The sequence below is a fragment of the Musca autumnalis genome, unplaced genomic scaffold, assembly GCF_047663935.1.
Source record: "Musca autumnalis isolate F117 unplaced genomic scaffold, ASM4766393v1 scaffold_2, whole genome shotgun sequence".
Lineage (NCBI taxonomy): Eukaryota > Metazoa > Arthropoda > Insecta > Diptera > Muscidae > Musca > Musca autumnalis.
The window spans coordinates 176,211,478-176,231,735 of NW_027411755.1; the positions used below are offsets into that span (position 1 = coordinate 176,211,478).

The following is a 20,258-nucleotide window of genomic DNA, read 5'->3' on the forward strand; positions in this document are numbered from 1 at the left end:
CGTTTGCCTAATACAAAGGGTACCATATTTAGTGCCTTATAGTACCCTTCTGGGTCGAATTTCCAAAGACCCAGCCTTATCTCACCCCTACACACCAACAGCAGCCCACACCCAAGATTCCAAGATTCTAGCTTCAGCGGTTTGGTCTGGGCGTTGATGAATCAATCAGTCAGTCAGTCAGTCAATCACTTTACTCTTTTATTAATATATCAGTTGGTATTATTGTATTACCTTCTTTCTTGTATGCATCAACCACTTAGCACCATCTTGCAGGAAGAATGCGTACCCGACGATTGGAACCCGGACATCTTGTGTCCCGTCCACAAGAAAGGGGATATAAGTGTGTGCTCAAATTATATGGAGCATACGTTTGCTTCCTATTGCATATAAGTTAGTGTCTGGTATATTGTGTGAACGACTTAAGCCTATGATCAGTAAAATGCGGGCTTGGTACAGGTAAATCTACAATTGGCCAGATATTTACAATCCGACAAATCCTGGAAAAGATCCAAGATATTCAGATTGACACTTTGGTATTGCCACAAAGCTCGTTCGGCTTCGTAAGATGACATTAACTGATACTGGGTCCTCAATTAAAATAAGAAAGAACTTCTCCGAACAGTTTGGTACCAAAGGAGATTTCGGACTTTATTGTGATTATTTCAATATCCTGATTTGAGTAGCACGGCGATAAACAGTAGGTCCCATATCATTGAGCTAACATAAATCGACATACATATATGAGAAAAGTCTCCTGTGTTCCTTTGGGGATGGGTATGGGAACATATGTATATATTGTGACATCGAAGTGTATTTCTTTAAAAACCGAAGTGTTTACAAAAAATTTGTATTTAAAAATATTTTTTCGTTAATTTTATTTTTCGTTTAATCTTACATCACTACATATTCAGATATTCAATACTCATAATACATACATATATTATTTACAAACAAACAAAAAATAATATTTTTTTCCCAAGAAATATGGCAATAAACATTTTTTTATAACTAAATCTATTCTCTTAGAGTTACATTAGAAATGGTCGTAAAACCAACGCTAGGATCATGGCGAAAATGGATAGTTTTATGGTGGCACTGGAATTACATTTGTCGCTCATACAAATTTGACAATTTTCTACTTCAACACCATCATCAACGCCGCTCTTTATTGCATCACAGGCTGTTTGTTCGATGGGGATTTTGATGCAACCCTTTTTCTTTTTAGCTGCAGATTCACCTTCTGAAAGAGAAGAAAAAAAAAATTAAAATAAAAAGGTTTGGGCATAAAAAATAACAAAAATTATGGTATGTAATAGTTCGTTCACTACCAATTTGAATGAAGATAAGATCACCACCCACTGTAAGTGAGCCTCTGAGCCAATCTACTACTCCATGGTAAATAGCCTCTGCATCTATCTTCTCCAAGGTACATATACGTTAATATATTCTCTACGTTCAGATATGTATTAACATTAGGGCTACCGCAATCATGATCCAATCGATGAAAAAATGTGCGTTTCAATTTTTGTGGCTAAAAACAAATCCAACATAATTGTGAAAATCGGATCGGAATTTGACATAACTCCTATATTAATATTTGGCCGATTATGAGCCCGATTTTCACAAATGTTTGTAGGATTCGTTTTTTAGCCACAACAATGAACTGGTAAATGTTTTTCATCGATTGGACCATACATATATTTACTGTATGGCAGATGACCTCTGAGTTCATCTGATACACTATGGTGAATCCCCCGAATCCATCTACTCCATGGCCTCTGAGTCCATCTTCTCTATGGCAGATGGCCTCTGAGTTCAACTATGGTAACTGACCTCTGAGCCCACCGACTCTGTGACAGATGTCCTCTGGATCCATCAACTCTATGTTAGATGGCCTCTGTGTTCATCTACTCTACAGAAGATGTCCTTTGAGTTAATCCACTCTATAGAAAATGACCTCTGAGTTCATCTACTCCATAGAATATAATCTCTGAGTCCATCTACTCTAGAGAAGATGACCTCTGAGTCCATCTACTTTAGGGAAGATGACCTCTGAGTTCATCCACTCTATAGTAGATGACCTCTGAGTCCATCTACTCTAGAGATGGTGACCTCTGAGTTCATCTATTCTGTTAAAAATGAGTTCATCTGAGTTCACCTACTCTGTCTGTAGATGACCTCTGAGTCCATCTTCTGTAGAGAAAATGACGCCTGACTACATCTACTCTATAGAATATGACCTCTGAGTCCATATACTCTAGAGAAGATGACCTCTGAGTTCATCTACTCTATAGAAAATGACCTCGCACCTCATCTACTGTATAGAAGATGGTTTCTGAGTCCATATACCCTGTAGAAGATGACCTCTGAGTTCATCTACTCTGTTGAAAATGACCTCTGAGTCTATAGAAGATGACCTCTGAGTCCATTTACTCTAGAGAAGATCACCCCTGAGTCAGTCTACTCCAGAGAAGATGACTTCTGAGTCCATCTACTCTAAAGAAGATGACCTCTGAGTTCATCTACTCTAAAGAAGATGACCTCTGAGTTCATCTACTCTGTTGAAAATGACCTCTGAGTCCGTCTACTCTAGAGAAGATGACCTCTGAGTCCATCTACTCTAAAGAAGACGACCTCTGACTTCATCTACTCTATAGTAGATGATCTCTGAGTTCATATACTCTATAGGAGATGACCCCTGAGTTCAACTACTATAGAGATGATGACCTCTGAGTTCATCTACTCTGTTGAAAATGACCTTTCTACTGTATAGAAGATGGCTTCTGAGTCCATATAATCTATAGAAGATGGCTTCTGAGTCCATATACTCTTTAGAAGATGACCTCTGAGTCCATGTACTCTATAGGAGATGACCCTGCGTCCATCTTCCGTAGAGAAAATGACCTCTGAGTCCATCTACTCTAGAGAAGATGACCTCTGAGTCCATATACTCTAGATAAGATGATGTCGGAGTTCATCTACTCTAGAGAAGATGACTTCTGAGTCCATCTACTCTAGAGAAGATGACTTCTGAGTCCATCTACTCTATAGTAGATGACCTCTGGAGAAAATGACCTCTGGAGAAAATGACCTCTGAGTCCATCTACTCTAGAGAAGATGACTTCTGAGTCCATCTACTCTAGAGAAGATGACCTCGGAGTCCTTCTAGTTCATAAAGTATTACCTCGAAGTTCATATACTTTATAGTAGATGTCCTCTGAGTCCATCTTTCGTAGAGAAAATGACCGCAGAGTCCATCTACTCTAGAGAAGATGACCTCTGAGTCCATATACTCTAGAGAAGATGACGTCGGAGTTCATATACACTATAGAAGATGACCACTGAGCCCATCTACACTAGAGAAGATGATCTCGGAGTTCATATACTCTATAGTAGATGACCTCTGAGTCCATATTCTGTGAAGAAAATGACCTCTGAGTTCATCTACTCTATAGTAGATGACCTCTGAGTTCATCTACTCTATAGTAGATGACCTCTGATTCCATCTACTCTATAGAAGATGACCTCTGATACCATCTACTCTATAGAAGATGACCTCTGAGTCCATCTACTCTATAGAAAATGACCTCGCAGTTCATCTACTCTATAGAAGATGACTTCTGAGTCCATCTACTCTGTTGAAAATGACCTCTGAGTTCATCTACTCTGTTGAAAATGACCTCTGAGTCCATCTACTCTAAAGAAGATGACCGTTGAGACCATCTACTCTAAAGAAAATGACCTCTGACTTCATCTACTCTATAGTAGATGGCCTCTGAGTTCATATACTCTATAGGAGATGACCCCTGAGTTCAACTACTCTAGATATGATGACCTCTGAGTTCATCTACTCTGTTGAAAATGACCTCTCTACTCTATAGAAGATGGCTTCTGAGTCCATATACTCTATAGAAGATGACCTCTGAGTCCATGTACTCTATAGGAGATGACCCTGCGTCTATCTTCCGTAGAGAAAATGACCTCTGAGTCCATCTTCTCTAGAGAAGATGACCTCTGAGTCCATATACTCTAGAGAAGATGATGTCGGAGTTCATCTACACTAGATAAGATGACCTCGGAGTTCATATACTCTATAGTAGATGACCTCTGAGTCCATATTCTGTGGAGAAAATGACCTCTGAGTCCATCTACTATAGAGAAGATGACCTCTGAGTCCATATACTCTATAGAATATGACTTCTGGGTCCATCTACTCTAGAGAAGATGACCTCTGAGTTCATCTACTCTATAGTAGATGACCTCTGAGTTCACCTACTCTATAGTAGATGACCTCTGAGTCCATCTACTCTAGAGAAGATCACCTCTGAGCCAATCTACTCCAGAGAAGATGACCTCTGAGTCCATATACTCTAGAGAAGATGACCTCTGAGTCCATCTACTCTAAAGAAAATGACCTCTGAGTTCATCTACTCTGTTGAAAATGACCTCTGAGTCCATCTACTCTAAAGAAGATGACTTCTGACTTCATCTACTCTATAGTAGATGACCTCTGAGTTCATATACTCTATAGGAGATGACCCCTGAGTTCAACTACTCTAGAGGTGATGACCTCTGAGTTCATCTACTCTGTTGAAAATGCCCTCTCTTCTCTATAGATGATGTCCTCTGAGTCCATGTACTCTATATGAGATGACCCTGAGTCCATCTTCACTAGAGAAGATGACCTCTGAGTCCATATACTCTAGAGAAGATGATGTCGGAGTTCATATACTCTAGAGAAGATGACTTCTGAGTCCATCCACTCTAGAGAAGATGACCTCGGAGTTCTTCTACTTTAAAAAAGATGACCTCTGCGTCCATATACTATAGAGTAGATGACGTCGGAGTTCATATACTCTAGAGAAGATGACTTCTGAGTCCATCTACTCTATAGTAGATGACCTCTGTGTTCATATTTAGTGGAGAAGATGACTTCTGAGTCCATCTAATCTAGAGAAGATGACCTCGGATTTAATATACTCTATAGTAGATGACCTCTGAGTCTCTACTCTACAGAAGATGTCCTCGGAGTTCTTCTACTTTATAAAAGATGACCTCGGACTTCATATACTCTAGAGAAGATGACCTCTGAGTTAATCTACTCTGTAGTAGATGATGACCTCTGAGTTCATCTACTCTATAGGATATGACCTCTGTGTCCGTCTAGAGATGCTGACCCCTGAGTCCATCTACTCTATAAGAGATGACCTATGTATCCATCTACTCTATAAAAGATGACCTCAGAGTGTATTTACTCTATGGCAGATGGCCTCTAAGCCATCTCTCCGTTTTGGAACATCTATTGAATGGAAGCAATTATAATAAGTATTTACCTTTATATTCAACAGTGTAGCAGGCGTAACCTGTACCATCGGATGCAGTCATACGTCGGCTACGTGAAAGTGCCCTATAATTTCTCAAAAGAATTGCTGAGGCAGATCTAGATTTAACAGATGTTTCAGTTCCGGGAGCAGGATTTTCAGGAGCTGTTGTTGGTGAACTTGTCTCAGGAACAGTTGTTCCGGGAGCAGGAGTTTGAGTTGCTTCTGTTGTTGAAGTTGTCTCAGGAGCAGTTGTTCCGGGAGCAGGAGTTTGAGTTGGTTCTGTTGGTGAAGTTGTCTCAGGAACAGTTGTTCCGGGAGCGGGAGTTTGAGTTGCTTCTGTTGGTGAAGTTGTCTCAGGAGCAGTTGTTCCGGGAGCAGGAGTTTGAGTTGCTTCTGTTGGTGAAGTTGTCTCAGGAACAGTTGTTCCGGGAGCAGGAGTTTCAGTTGCTTGTGTTGGTGAAGTTGTCTCAGGCACAGTTGTTCCGGGAGCTGGAGTTTCGCTGGCTTCTGTTGGTGAAGTTGTCTCAGGAACAGTTGTTCCGGGAGCAGGAGTTTGAGTTGCTTCTGTTGGTGAAGTTGTCTCAGGAGCGCCGGTTCCGGGAGCAGGAGTTTCTGTGGCTACTGTTGGAGAAGTTGTCTCAGGAGCAGCTGTTCCGGGAGCAGGAGTTTCGGTGGGTTCTGTTGGTGAAGTTGTCTCAGGAACAGTTGTTCCGGGAGCAGGAGTTTGAGTTGCTTCTGTTGGAAAAGTTGTCTCAGGAGCAGCTGTTCCGGGAGCAGGAGTTTCTGTGGATTCTGTCGGAGAAGTTGTCTCAGGAGCAGCTGTTCCGGGAGCAGGAGTTTCTGTTGCTTCTGTTGGAGAAGTTGTCTCAGGAGCAGATGTTCCGGGAGCAGGTGTTTCAGTAGCTGTTGTTGGAGAAGTTGTCTCAGGAGTAGCTGTTCCGGGAGCAGGAGTTTCTGTAGCTTCTGTTGGAGAAGTTGTTTCTGGAGCTGAGGTTGGTAAAGTTGTCCCAGGAACAGGTGTTTCAGGAGATAGTGTAGTTTCGGGAACTTCCGTAGATGCTATTGGTGTTGTTGTCTGTGGGCCTTGTGAAGGTACAGTTGTTTCTGGAGCTTCTGGATTGGTTGTAGTTGTGGGTGGCTCTGTTGTTTCTGATGGAACAGTTGTGGGTTCGGAAGAAGCTGTTGTAGGTGCTGCTTCTGTTGTCGTCGTTTCATCACCATCATCAGCGTAACAAACTTCCAACTTCATTGTCTCCAAACTATTACAATCGTCTCCATCACAGGTGTAACATTGCAAAACGTCTCCAACAACTGTAATTAATGTTGTTTTTGTTTCGTTGTATTTTTCATTTCGTAGTGCAGGCGAGGCGAGGCAATATGAAAATAAACATAAAAATGGAAAAGAATACGTTATTACAAGATATTGTAATTAATTAAAAATGTTGTTATTATTTTGTCAGCTCATTGCTTGATGTTGTTGTTGTAAATTGGTTCATTACAACACCTTCTTCCTATACAGGCATAAATTGATGTTACACATTTTGTAACGAAAGTAGATGGATGACGCTATTTCTGACGTTGCTGCTATCAGACAAATAAACATGCATATGCATGTACATATATCTTTTAAAATGCGATAACGTCAGAAGAGGGTTACCGGTATATAGAGGTCAACTGATATCATAAAAGAGATAAAAATTTTTGTTGGTTTTTTGTGTAGGCATTTATCATCATTTTGTTCATAGGTCATTTAGGATAATTCGATAAAAATTTGTGCATATGTTGTATTGATAAGAATTTGATATAGCTTCCAGTGGTTATAAAATTCGAAGTACTCATTGAAAATAATATGTATACCTTTGGTAACAAATTTGCTAATTTGGTAACAAATTTGCTAATAATCAGTCGGATTTGGCTACACCTAAGTACCTTCAGCCTGTGGTTGTATAAAAAATAATAATAATAGGAGTAGAGGACCTAAGTGTACTATGAACAAAAGTACCCATTATTAACCATAAACTGCGTTTTCGTAGGCGAGGGCAGACGTTTTGGAAGTTTTCGCCTTAAGTTGTTAGGTATTTGAGGGGTAGTTATCACTTCTTATATTGCAAGAAGAAATCGGGAAAATATGGAGAGAAGTATGAGGAATAAAACAAGTTAAAACGACAATAAGCTTTTTTTTAAAGATTTATGTCGATGTAAACAGAACCACATGGAGTATCTTCGGTAAAAATTTTGAAACGATCCTCGAGCAGCTAAATATAAGCTACAAATGTTGAACTTTTCTGAGGGAGTTGCCGGAAGGAGTTGTCCGATATAGACCTTCATCGAACTCGAAAGAAATATTACGTTGTGCAAAGTTTGGACCGATGTTAGCCATTCGAAAGTTATCTTCAGGGTTTCGGAGTCGAGGTATTTTTGGGTCGACTCCGACTCCAGACGAGTTTTTTTCACGACTCCGACTCCGGGTCGATTCCGATTGTGAATTCCTATACCACTAAAAATTAATAAAATGTTCACAAATTTTTAACTTTATCCTTTATTTTGGCCTATATATGCTAAAGTGTTAATTTTTCCTTACATATTCATTGAAAATTGCATTCCTTGGAATACATTCGAAGATATCAATATTGTATCTGCCGAATATTACATTGAAAAATAGCAAAGTTAGAAAGGTTTTGTCGGTTTTCTTTTTTTTTTGCACGAGTATATTCTGGACGGAATTCTACCGCGTGAGAAAATCTTTAAGCCTTAAAAGGAGACCCACAGTTGTAAAGCTCAATAAGATGCATTTTTCATGATTTTTTTTCGAGAAAACTACGTAACTTTTTGGCAGTTTTTTTTTCATCTGTAAGAGAAAAATATTGCCGTCTACGTCTACGAAACCCTGTTTTTATTAAAGCATTTTGTGGTGCCAATTCTAGCTCGAACACTAATAAACCAATTGTCATATATTTTTGTGGCCGATTTCCAGAAAAACACAGTTTATATGCTGCATACAAAATAAAATAAATTGTTCCCATGCAACGCTCATACTAAGGCAATATTGTTCCGATCGACTTCAAAATTTGACCACATATTCTATGCTATTTATATGTACTTTCAACTTTTTTCTGACATTTATAAGTAGGGATCACTCCTTAAACTAAAATTCAGCTATGTGATCCTTTGGGGTTCTCAATTGGGCCTTTCATTCCGAAAAGGAAATTTTCAACCCCCAGATGTTGACTTCCATTTTGTGTCACAGGGTATTCAGTAAGATTTCCCATAGAGACCACAATGTCTTTAAAGAAGACAAGGACGACTTCTCAAAAAAAAAACATGATGAGAATACCAATATACCTTCAATCCCACGGCAGCGGGTTCTCTGTAACGGATTGACCCGGGACCACACAACATCAGCGTTCCGGCCAGCGCACACTGGTCGAAACCACTGATCTAGCGGCGCAAAAGTCAAAAAATCGAACTATAAAATTGCGAAATATTTTTCATTGTATCGATTACAGACACTTCGCAGACAAAGATTTTGTTTTTTAATTTTTGTTGTTGTAAATATTCACTCAGTTATTCACTATCAAATGCAAGAGTTTTTGTTGGATCAGATTTAAAAAAATTGTTGCAAAAAAATTAACTTCATATTTGTTTAAATGTGAAATGCATTCGTAATGAAACTGGACAAGATTTATATTCAATTAATAGCAGAGGGTGAGATTTAAATTATAAAAATTAGTTTGGGGTCTGAAAGTACTTAGTTATATAGCAATAAATTTTCAAAAAATTAATTTTTTTGTGTTTTTATGGGTTGTACGCGCTTGTTCCATAGAGTGCATCTTGTAAACTTAGCCGAGCTTAGGTTCGATTATTTTTGGGAAAAGAAATTGGACTCTCTGGATACGGAATAACCACATTTCGGCTGCAAATATTTGCAAATCTTTTGATGACTGCACTTTAAAAAAAATGATTTTGCATGAAATTCATACAAATTTAGGTGTGCATTTGTATGGGAGCTAAACCAAAATATGGACCTATCTTGGGAAATGTTTGTAAGGAGGAGTTCTACCCCCGGCGACACTATAATACCATATTATAGCTAGATATGTTATTAAATATGGGATAACAAGTAAAAATTCAACGAATCGGGGGTACCATAAAAGGGGCTACATCGAAACATAAATCTGTGTTGAAAATGTTTTGTAAGAAGATTTTATACGCAGTGAGAACACGGAATGCAAAATTACAGCCAAGTTGGTTTAAAAATGTGGTCATGATATTCAAAATACCTTAAATTGGGAGGTACGGTTACATGGAGGCTATATCAAAACGTGCACCTATGTCCATAATTTTTGGTGAAATTTTTTTTTGACCACTAGGAACCCTAAGTTCCAAATTACAGGTAATTTGCTACGAAATTGTGGCTTAAATCCTCAAAATACCGAAAATCTTAAGGTACCGTTATATGGTGGCTATACCAAAACATCAGCCGATATTGTTCATATTTGACCCATTATTACCCACAGGTACAAGCTGAGTTTGTGCCAAATTTCAGTGACGTATCTCAATACGTTTGCAAGTTATTAATTTCGCGCCGCTAGATCAGTGCTTTCGACCACCGTGCAGCGGCTGCCCCCTCAGTGTTCATGTGTTTGTATTTGTTTCGTTTCTCTGTGCTGGGAGCGGCATATCCCGTGCCGGGACGGAGGAAAACCCAGGACCAATATATTTGTGCTCAGTTTGTCACATCCGCATCTTCACCCATATCTAATCTTCGGTGAGATGCAATAGATGTCAGGAGTGGGTGCATTTAAGCGGTTGCTCTGGACTTGCCCACGCGAGGGACTACGATAGGGACTATGTTGCTGCATGCTGCGCGAACACATCCCCCAGTGAGTCATCGTTAGATTACGAAACTCCCCCGCAGTCCCCACAACAGAAGCCGCACGCGCAGCATTTAACACCAGCCGTTGTTGTTACAATCTCAGAAAATGCACCCTTTTTGCAATTTGATTACAATGGGCTCCGAGGTAATATCGATGAAATAGTGGACTTTATGAATCGGAAGAATATCAAGGTCGCGGCTGTGCAGGAAACCATGCTGAACGACCACAGCTCAGTACGTTGTGATGGTTACAACGTAATAAGGAAGGATCGCACGAGATGTGGAGGTGGGGGATTAGCTTTCCTTTTGCACCAGTCTGTTCAATACAGACCTATCTCGCTTGAGCCTGCCTCTAACGACCCGTACATGGAATGTATGGGGGTAGCAGTCAGGTGTGGAACTGCCGAGATAGAGTTGTTGAACGTATACATCCCGCCGAGAAATAGCTGTATCTCAGATTATAAGCCTGACATTAGCCCGCTGGTCCTGGGGGACTTTAATGCGCATCATGAGATATGGCATTCGGCCCTCGGAAACGATCAGAGAGGTATAGCGCTGCCTGAGCAGATTGATAGCTCTACGCTTTGCTCGGTCAATGAGGACGCCCCTACCATAATTAGAGGAGAGTGTCACAGCTCGCCAGACATAACCATCGTGTCATCTGGTCTGACAAATGACGTTACCTGGCAACCCGTCATTTCCCTTCGATCAGACCATCTCCCCATAATTGTCTCCATTAGCAGACCACCAGATTTCATTATCTGTGAACGCCGCACATTCGCCAATCATAGGAAAGCTGATTGGCCGGATTTTAAAGAGTTCACCAAACACCGCTTCAGAGAACTGCCCAATCCTTCTGATGTTCGGGTAGCGGAAAGGACGTTCCGAGACATCATCACTGCTGCAGCCGCTCGCCATATCCCTGGTGGTCAAATACCCGAAGTAAGACCAAGCTTCTCAGCAGAGGCGACGGGATTTGCAAATGAGCGTGATGAGCTTCGTCAAACCAACCCCGACGACCCCAGAGTCGGGGAGCTGACACTGGAAGTTAACAGGCTGGTCGGCGAACATAAACGGAACAAGTGGTTAAATCATCTGAAGAGTTGCAACATTGGAGCCGGTATAAGTAAATTGTGGACAACGGTTAAGTCACTCTCAAACCCCGGAAGGAGGGATGACAGGACCTCAGTCACGTTTGGCGACGTTACGTTGACTGACCCGAAGAGGTGCGCAAGTTAATTTAATCGACAGTTTGTCGAGCACACCGAGAGTGACAGGGCGAAGAGAAGAGTATTACGTCGCATCAGATCTCTTCCTGCCGAGGAGGAACCACCACAGTTTACAATGGATGATGTTGCCAATACCATCATACTGGGCAATCTTGTAGAGAATTTTCACAGCTACAACTTTTTCTTTAGCCCCATTTCGATAGGACTTGCGGTTTCCAAGCAAAATCGCAAAAACTCAAAATAAACCCAAAAATGTGAATTTGACCGCGATTTATTTAAAAATTCCCCCAACGATTTTTTCTTGTTTTTGGATTTTTTCACCTATGAACATTGACGTTTCAAATTCCGCAAAAACTTCCCTGGTGTAAGCGGTTTTCACTTAAATTAAGTTAAGGCGCACAATGTACGACATTGTATTATAAGGAAGCGGTACAGTCAATGCATTGTCCCAATACTGAACCTCTATTTCTCAATAACGGTAAAACCTACGAAAGTATCATAATGGGCAATCTCGTAGAGAATTTTCATAGCTACAATATTTTCTTTAAACTCATTTCGATAGGACTTGTGGTTTCCAAACAAAATCGCTCTGGCGGTTTTTTTGTTTTTTGATTTTTTTCATCTATGATCATTGTAGTTTCAGAATCCGCAAAAACTTCCCAGGTGTAAGCACCTTCCATTTAAAATTGGTTCAAGAGCACCGTGTCGAATTTATTTTATAAAGAATCTGTGGCAAAACACAGCCACTTTCCACAACAAGGTAAGACGTATATACGTCTATATCGGACAGGAGCATATCGGAGCAGTGTTCCCTTTCGGATCACAAGTCTATACACTTTTAAGTTTTGCATAACAGCACTGTACAACACAAAAAATAATTACAAGATAATTCGCCCAGATTATGAAAGATGGCCGAAAAAAAGAAGACACGTGTTCGGCGTTTTGAAAGTTTACGTCGGGAAGTAACCTAAATAGGCGTGGTAAGTTCCGCCCATTTCTAAAGGTTTTGAAATATTCGACATCAGATTCCTGCGAATCCTTTCAATTTAGGTATAAAGTGTCTTTGGCAATATTAGTGACAACAATGCGGGGTATCTTTTTATGAAAAAATTAACCCGCATGCGAGTCACTAAAGGGGTCTTTTTGGTCCCTTTTTTCAAAAACGTTCACAAACTCCTTTAAAATGTGATCGTATCAGATCAAAATATTCTACAAAATTATTTATCATAAAATTTTACTGTATGTCCCCGAATACACCTAAACTCTTAATCGTACCTAAACGCCAGGAATCTACCAAGAGAAAAATCACGTTTTAGGGTTAATGTTGTACTTTATCTGAGTTTATTAAGTTTTGTCCCACAAAACTTATTTCTAGATAGAAGATGTCAAAGACAAAAATAATCTCTATCAAATTTCAATATAAGCTGCCGAATAAATAAAATATGTATTTGAAATATATATCAAGAAAATATATACATCAAATTTGCCAACAAAACACCCAAATATTTTTTTAAATAAATTTAACAGAACAAGTTTTATCAGAGCAGTAGTAGCTGCCATCGCTATAGTATATAGAACCATTCCAAAATCATGGATGTTAGGAGTCGTATGTCAGATATACATATATTCACTGGATAATAGCCGTAGACTATCCCCGCATTTTCACATACAATATCAGGAACCTATGATGACGTTATTTTAGTTTACAAAATACGTAAATTTACAAAGTCCGATCTGGCTTATCAATATTTTCCCTATATATATTCACCATAGATATTCCAAAAAGATTTTGGAATATATTCTGAAAAAAAATATTATGAAAAACATCAATAAAATATATTTTATGACCGCACATAACGAAAATGTGAATAAAAACGGCAGAATATGGTCCTAAATTTTGTATAAAAAGCGAAAGCTTCTGGAGATGTTAAATATTATAGCTACAAATTTCTTTTGTTCGGAGGCTAACAATGAAATTTGATTTGGAACATTTCTTCTTTTGACATAATCCCCAAAAAGTGAAGTATTTTAGGATATTTTGAATCACTACGGAATAAATTTTAATTAAGAGTCTAAAAGTTTAAGAAATATATTCTATCTATAATATCTAATTTTATAACGTAATTTTCTTAACAAAGTATTGAACTAAGATATCTAGTTTGTTCTGGGACTTACAGTAAAATTTTGTGTAGACTATTTCTTCTTTTAACACCTTTCGTCTAAAACTAAATTCCATGTTACTTTCATGCCTGTACTCGAGAAAAGAACAAAACAAATTTATTCAAGAAAAATATTTGGGTGTTTTGTTGGCAAACTTGATGTATATATTTTCTTGATATATATTGTAAACACATATTTAATTTATTCGGCGTCTTATATTGAAATTTGATGGAAAATATTTTTGCCTTTGACATCTTCTATGTAGAATGAAGTTTTGTGGGGCAAATTAAATTTTAATTAAGAGTCTAAAAGTTTAACAAATAATTTCTACCTATAATATCTTATTTTATAACGTCATTTTCTTAACAAAATATTTTACTAAGGTATCTAGTTTGTTCTGGGACTTACAATAAAATTTGTGTGTAGACTATTTCTTCCTTTATCACCTTTCGTTTAAAGCTGAGTTCCATGTTACTTTCATGCATCAACTCGAAAAAAGAACAAAACAAATTTATTCAAGAAAAATATATATCGACAAAAATTTCTAAAATCGTCTTTTCCATTTCAAAAAAATCAACAAAAAAATTTTGATACTACATCTATGATTTTTGGTACATAGATTAAGAAAAAAATCGTCATTCCAAATCTGTTTTCGTTACCAACTTTGATCGTTGCGCGCAAAAGATATGACCGTTTTAGTTATGCTAATTAGAAAAAATTCTAAAAAAATCGCGGCTTAATATAGTAAGCTGTTATATCCTATTATCGTTAACTGAATTCTCACCCTTTGCGATGATGCAAAAAAAAATTCGAAAAGTTTCAATGGATTCGCGAAAAATTAAATTTGTTAAATAATTTCACGTATTTACAAACATATTTTTGAAATAATAGCGCTTATACTTACAAAAAATTATATATAAAAAATTATAGCAGCATCCAGACATTGTGAGGAATAAAATGAAACCTAAGTCGTGAAGTTTGGAGCTATAGTATTCATGTTATTTGCAAAAATACAAAGAAAATATGACGAAAAAAATAAAAATCCTGTTATTCTAATTTTATTTTTTTATGGTTTTATAGGAAAGGCTGAAGAAAAAATATTTGAGTTCTTCGTCATTTTCGTTCAAATTCCACGCAATAATGAAAATATTCCGTTGCAACAAATTTTTCGCTTATGGTTTTCCTATTGGCGAATATTATTAGAACATTATATTAAATCACAAGGAATTCCAATTGTGGCATAACATTAAAATAATGTTATATTGAATATTACAACATTTGAAACGCATATAAACTGCGTAATAGTGGAAATCACAAGATGCGCATCCGATTTTCCAAAACAGCGAATCAATCCCTCTTATTTGATATACACTTTGTGAAATTCCATTTGGCGACCACGATGTAGCATCAGTTGCATGTTAGGGTGCAAAAAACAGTAAAATGCCCACAATTTCCACGAAGTACATTTGCATTTTATGCGCATCCGGTTTCAATGATCACCATTAAAAAATACATCATCCTATGTCATTTCAATGCGATCCATCAAGAACCGTGGATGTAGCATCGCACTCAGTTTTTAGAAAAAAGCTATTATATCTCCGGATTCGCGAACGTTTTTCAATATCTGTTTTCGCATATTTTAAATATGCGTTTCGCTCTATTTATCTAAGTAGTAATAACACATCTAAAACCCGTCTAAATACGCGATATTTTCAAAAACATTTTTTGCAGATTTTCGAAATTTGAGGGGTATCATATCCGCCGATCTAGTGGATGGATTTAGACGCGCAAAGGCTTGTTAGATTCAGAACGTAAAAAAACTAAATTCACGCGGATTTCCACTGAAATCGAATGGCATTTGTAAATTTTTAATCCAAAAAACTGTTTTTTAGAAAAAATTACGCACAAAAATTTCAACTTTAAGCTAAGATTGTTGTGAACCTTTGAAGGCTACACGCCCGAGTTATACATCAAAAAATGCGTAATCGCGAGTACTACAATCTCATAATCAGTTTTTAAACGAGTACAGTTGCGCGTCACGATTAGAGCAAAAATTCAAAAAACCCAATTTTTCAGTCTTCAAAATGTCAGCATCCGTTTGAGATTGATGCAGTGGTTATATTAAAAAATCATACATTAGAAACTTCATCTCTGAAGTGTATTCTTTAACTTCTTCTTTGAACATTATACTCTACATTGTATTGTAAAGCCACTAATTGAAAATTGACTTAAAAAAACTCGTTTCCTTCAACGATTTTTTCCTCTTTTTTTACATTAATATGACCACAGCTTCCACTCAAATTATAATTTTAAGAAATCCATCGGTGAATCGTGCTAAAACAGTTTATTTTACCTAAATGCGTTCAAAAGTTATGGTATATTACAACAATTCGCGAGTTACAATACCCCATACCTCAGTTTCAACATAAGTAAATTTTCTACAAAAAGGCCGATATATGTATATATTTTCTTGATATATATTTTAAATACACATTTCATTTATTCGGTGACTTATATTGAAATTTGAAATATTTTTTGTCTTTGACATCTTCTATCTAGAATGAAGTTTTGTGGGACAAAACTTAATAAACTCAGATAAAGTACAACATTAACCCTAAAACGTGATTTTATTTTTGTGCAGATTTCTGGCTTGTTGTGTTCGGGGACCTTTAGTAAAATTGTATTACAAATAATTTTGTAGAATATTTTGATCTGATACGATCACATTTTAAAGGAGTTTTTAAACGTTTTTGAAAAAAGGGACCAAAAATCCCGTTTAGTGACTCACATAAAGATACCCCGCATTGTTGTCAATACTATTGCCAAAGACACTTTTTCGGTCCACTTTCATAATTTGTACGGGGTTTCTTTTAATTTAAAAAAAGTTCAATTTTGTTGTACTGTGTAATTTGAGTTGGTTTTAGACTCTAACTAAAAATTACTTAACTTCGAAGCCCTGCTCGGTTTGTGGTATTTTAATTTTGTCGTGGGCAAGCCAGTACTTCCTGAGATAATGGCCCAAAGCTCCAAAAATCCATTCTTCCAACAAATTCCACTAAGTTTTACATAGAAAAACACCGGGTAACTCCCTCATAAAAGTTCAAAATTTTTGGTTAAGTGCAGTTTCAGGGATTTTTGAAGATCGTTGTGAAAATTTTACCGAATATACTCCTTGTGGTCTTATTTATAGCGATATAATGTTTTTTCGTGGGAAGTCAATGATTCCTGACAGAATTAATAGTTAACAAGTAAAAAAGTATCAGTCGGCTTTGCTGACAGAGATATACCCTCAGCCTATGTGAATTTAAAAATTTTATCTACGGATAGATCGAATGTATTTAGGGTCTTTTAAGAATTTTTGGCCCTTTTTGAACATTTGAACTTGCCGGCAAACATGTGGATTAGGATTAAAGTTCAACAATGTTGCGAAGGAGGTACTTAAAGGAATGGATCGACATAGTCCATTGTGGGAAGGATCTTTTTTGGTAGTCATGTCTTTTCGATAGATATCGCGTCCACTAGTCATTTCAGTGGGTCATTGTATAACTTTTGGATCAGCATGCCAGGAAGCGGGGACTTGTCCACGGATAACATAATATCGCTGTAAACAGGACCACAAAGAACAGCATCGGTATACATTTCCATATTATCTTCGAACATACCCAAAACTGCACTTCGACACAAATGTTGAACTTTTGTGGGGGAGGTACCCTAAGGAGAGGACCATTATGGGCCATTTTAGAAGTTAAACTAAATTTGCACATAATATTAGGAGATCCAATGTTTGGACCAAATTGGTTGCACCGTTCAATAGATATCGGAAGTTGCCCACCTTCGAACTGAAACTAAGTTTGGACAAAATATGACAAAGACCAAATGTTGAACGAAATAGGTTGATCAGTTCGAGAGTTATCGTGCTCTCCAGCGACTACATATGTCGCCATACGGGTTTTTACGCCTTTCTGGCAGTTTTCTCAAGAAGTATTGACTTGCCCCTGAAAAACGTTTACCGTCGTAATTATGGAAAAAAATCAAAGTGATTCGAGAGCAGGTCTTAAAGTGGAATTATCTGAAACTTTGTGTGAGAGTTATCCGAAGTTGTGGACAAACATAGTCCATATTCAAACCTGATCTATATCTATTAGATATATAAGGATGTCACTCCCTTCAAGAGTTATCGTGCGCACAAATTTTCCGAACATTTTCGAACTTTTGTGGGGGATGTACTGGAAGGAGTGGACCGATATAACCCATCTTCAAAGAAAGTTTAAACAAAATATTAAGAAAACCAAATTTTGGACTGAATCTGTTGATCCCTTCTAGATTTATCGTGCACTCCAGCCAGCCAGCGATCCGGATCACTTTCTCGTTCAATGGACACCGGCAATTTCTTTGACAAAACTGCGTATACTCAATTTCAGACGTTGGTTTTTACGATGTTACTCATTCGTCTTTGAAAAAGAGCAGTGATCCGGATCGGAGATTGCCCAACTCTACCAGACAAACGGACTGAAATGGTTAACTCAACTTCAAATTGCCGGATTTCGTCCAAACATACATGGGGTCTGAAACCATTATTTTGATGAGGCACATTTTTTCCCCTATGCAAGTGTATATATCCTTGTTAGCTGTGGCCAACTAAAATGGCTTTGAGCCAAGATAGATATCAAACGTAATGACTGACATTGGTCCTAAATTTCCACATATTAATATTTTACTCAAACATACTCGTAAATCATGATCAATGTTCAAAAACTTATAAAAATTGGCATTGTGTTTACGGATTTATTTTAATTTGTTCAAATCATCAATAATTTTTATAACTTCCACTGATCCTTGACTTTCTCTCTGGACATGATCATCAGAGAAGTGATAAATTTATTATGTCAAATTTTGAATGCTTTTGTAGGGAACTGTTGCACATAATCCTCAAATGTCAGGGACTTCACACTGATGTTTTTATATCTTTTTTTATTGAAATTGTTACAGTGTTTTATTTTTGTAGTATTTTAAATCAATACAATTTATAGTTATATGTTCATGTATTTCAAAACATATTGGATTATATTATGCACAATTTTAGTTTGGTAATTTTTTTTTAATTTTTGTTTTTCTGTTTTTAATTTCAATTATTTTTTTTTTCATAATTTGCATATTCAAAATTATACATTTCTTTGGATTTCACCTTTTGTGTGAGCAACAATTGCTATAAAAAATAGCACTGCTAATAATTTCATATTTTCTCAATAGAACCGTTATTGAGACGCGATCAAGTTATATGTTCCGATTCTTTTCCGTTCGAAAAATTCGTCTAAAAAAATCAGTCGATCGTTATTCCAGCACTTATAAATTATTACTAACAATTAAATGTTTGTTAACATGGCTTTTTATCAATTCTTGCATTTGGCCTGATAGCATCCATCGTTGTGTACCTACATACATACATATGCGTACGTATATTACTTAGTAAGTAGCAGCATATGAGGATGAGTACTGTGTTTGTTCTAAACGAAAAATTAGCAATCAGGTGGGGTGTGAAATGAATACGGCCGGCGGCGGCGGTCAGCCAATGGAAAAAACAAAAAAATAATAACAATAAAAAATAACCAAAAATTTGCGCGATAAACTTGTCTGTTTGGGAAGAGGGTTAGGGAATTTTGGTGAAATTCATACAAATTGTTTGTTAGATAAGCAACAGTGATATCGATAGATAGGAAAGATAGAGATAGACCAGACCCATGTAAATCGAGTCGAACAATGTTAAGGACGTACCTATGTAGTTATAATTTATTGTTGCTCAACCGTTTATTTATAAGCAAACCAATTTCCTGTCTTCAGCTATTTTGTTTTTTGAATAAATACACAAATATAATCAGTTTTGGGCTGTAATCTTCATTCAATATTATACAATGTTGATATTGGTGGATTTTTGTTTATAAAACATTAAGATTACCCTTGTGATTTAGCAAACTTTTTTATAACTTCCACACATACATACATGGATCCAAGCGATTTATTTGCTGGACAATAATTTTATTTCTGAATGGTCAGATTTGATGACGATTGGAGATTCCAATCGAAATATTGGAAAATAAAAAATATTAATAATCACAACGTCGATTTTTATTTGTGAAAAGCCTATAGCCAAACGATACGTCAAGCGAAAAAAATTGAATTTATGTGCTGAAGAAGCTCACCGATATGGCACATTATCCCGGTAACAAGTTCTACAAAGTATGTATTACCAGGTGCTAAGTTTAGACAAACTGTTATGAGGTGCAATGTAGCAACTCCCCTGAAAGTCCATGCCAATTGTACACTTTGTAACGACAAGTTCCCTCCGGTTGCTGGGATAGCTCGCGTAGGTACAAAGTCTGCACAGAACTTTATAAGCGAAAAGACCAAGAGAGTGATAACACGGTTAAATGCTCCTTAAACTCGTTTAAAAATCCACGCATATTGCCCTCGTTGCATTATCCTGAAACTTCTTTGAAAATCCATGGATATTGCCCTCCCTGAATCCCCCTAAAACACCTTTGAAAATCTACGCCTATTGCCCTCTTAAAACTCCTTTGAAAAATCCATGCATATTGCCCTCTTAAAACTCCTTTCTGTATGCATTATGCCATCTTTTAAATCCTCCTAAAACTTTTGAAAGTCCACGCCTAT

General features: G+C 37.2%; 1 protein-coding gene across 1 annotated transcript; it reads right to left on the reverse strand.

Moving 5' to 3' along the window:
* Positions 1-850: 850 nt before the first annotated feature.
* Positions 851-18,950, reverse strand: LOC141393201 (uncharacterized). Its single transcript, XM_073966166.1, has 3 exons — positions 18,775-18,950; positions 5,334-6,635; positions 851-1,240 (listed from the first exon to the last, which is right to left on the reverse strand). Exons 1-3 carry the CDS (start codon positions 18,824-18,826, stop codon positions 1,029-1,031), a joined length of 1,566 nt encoding a protein of 521 aa, XP_073822267.1. The 5' UTR covers positions 18,827-18,950; the 3' UTR covers positions 851-1,028.
* Positions 18,951-20,258: the final 1,308 nt, after the last annotated feature.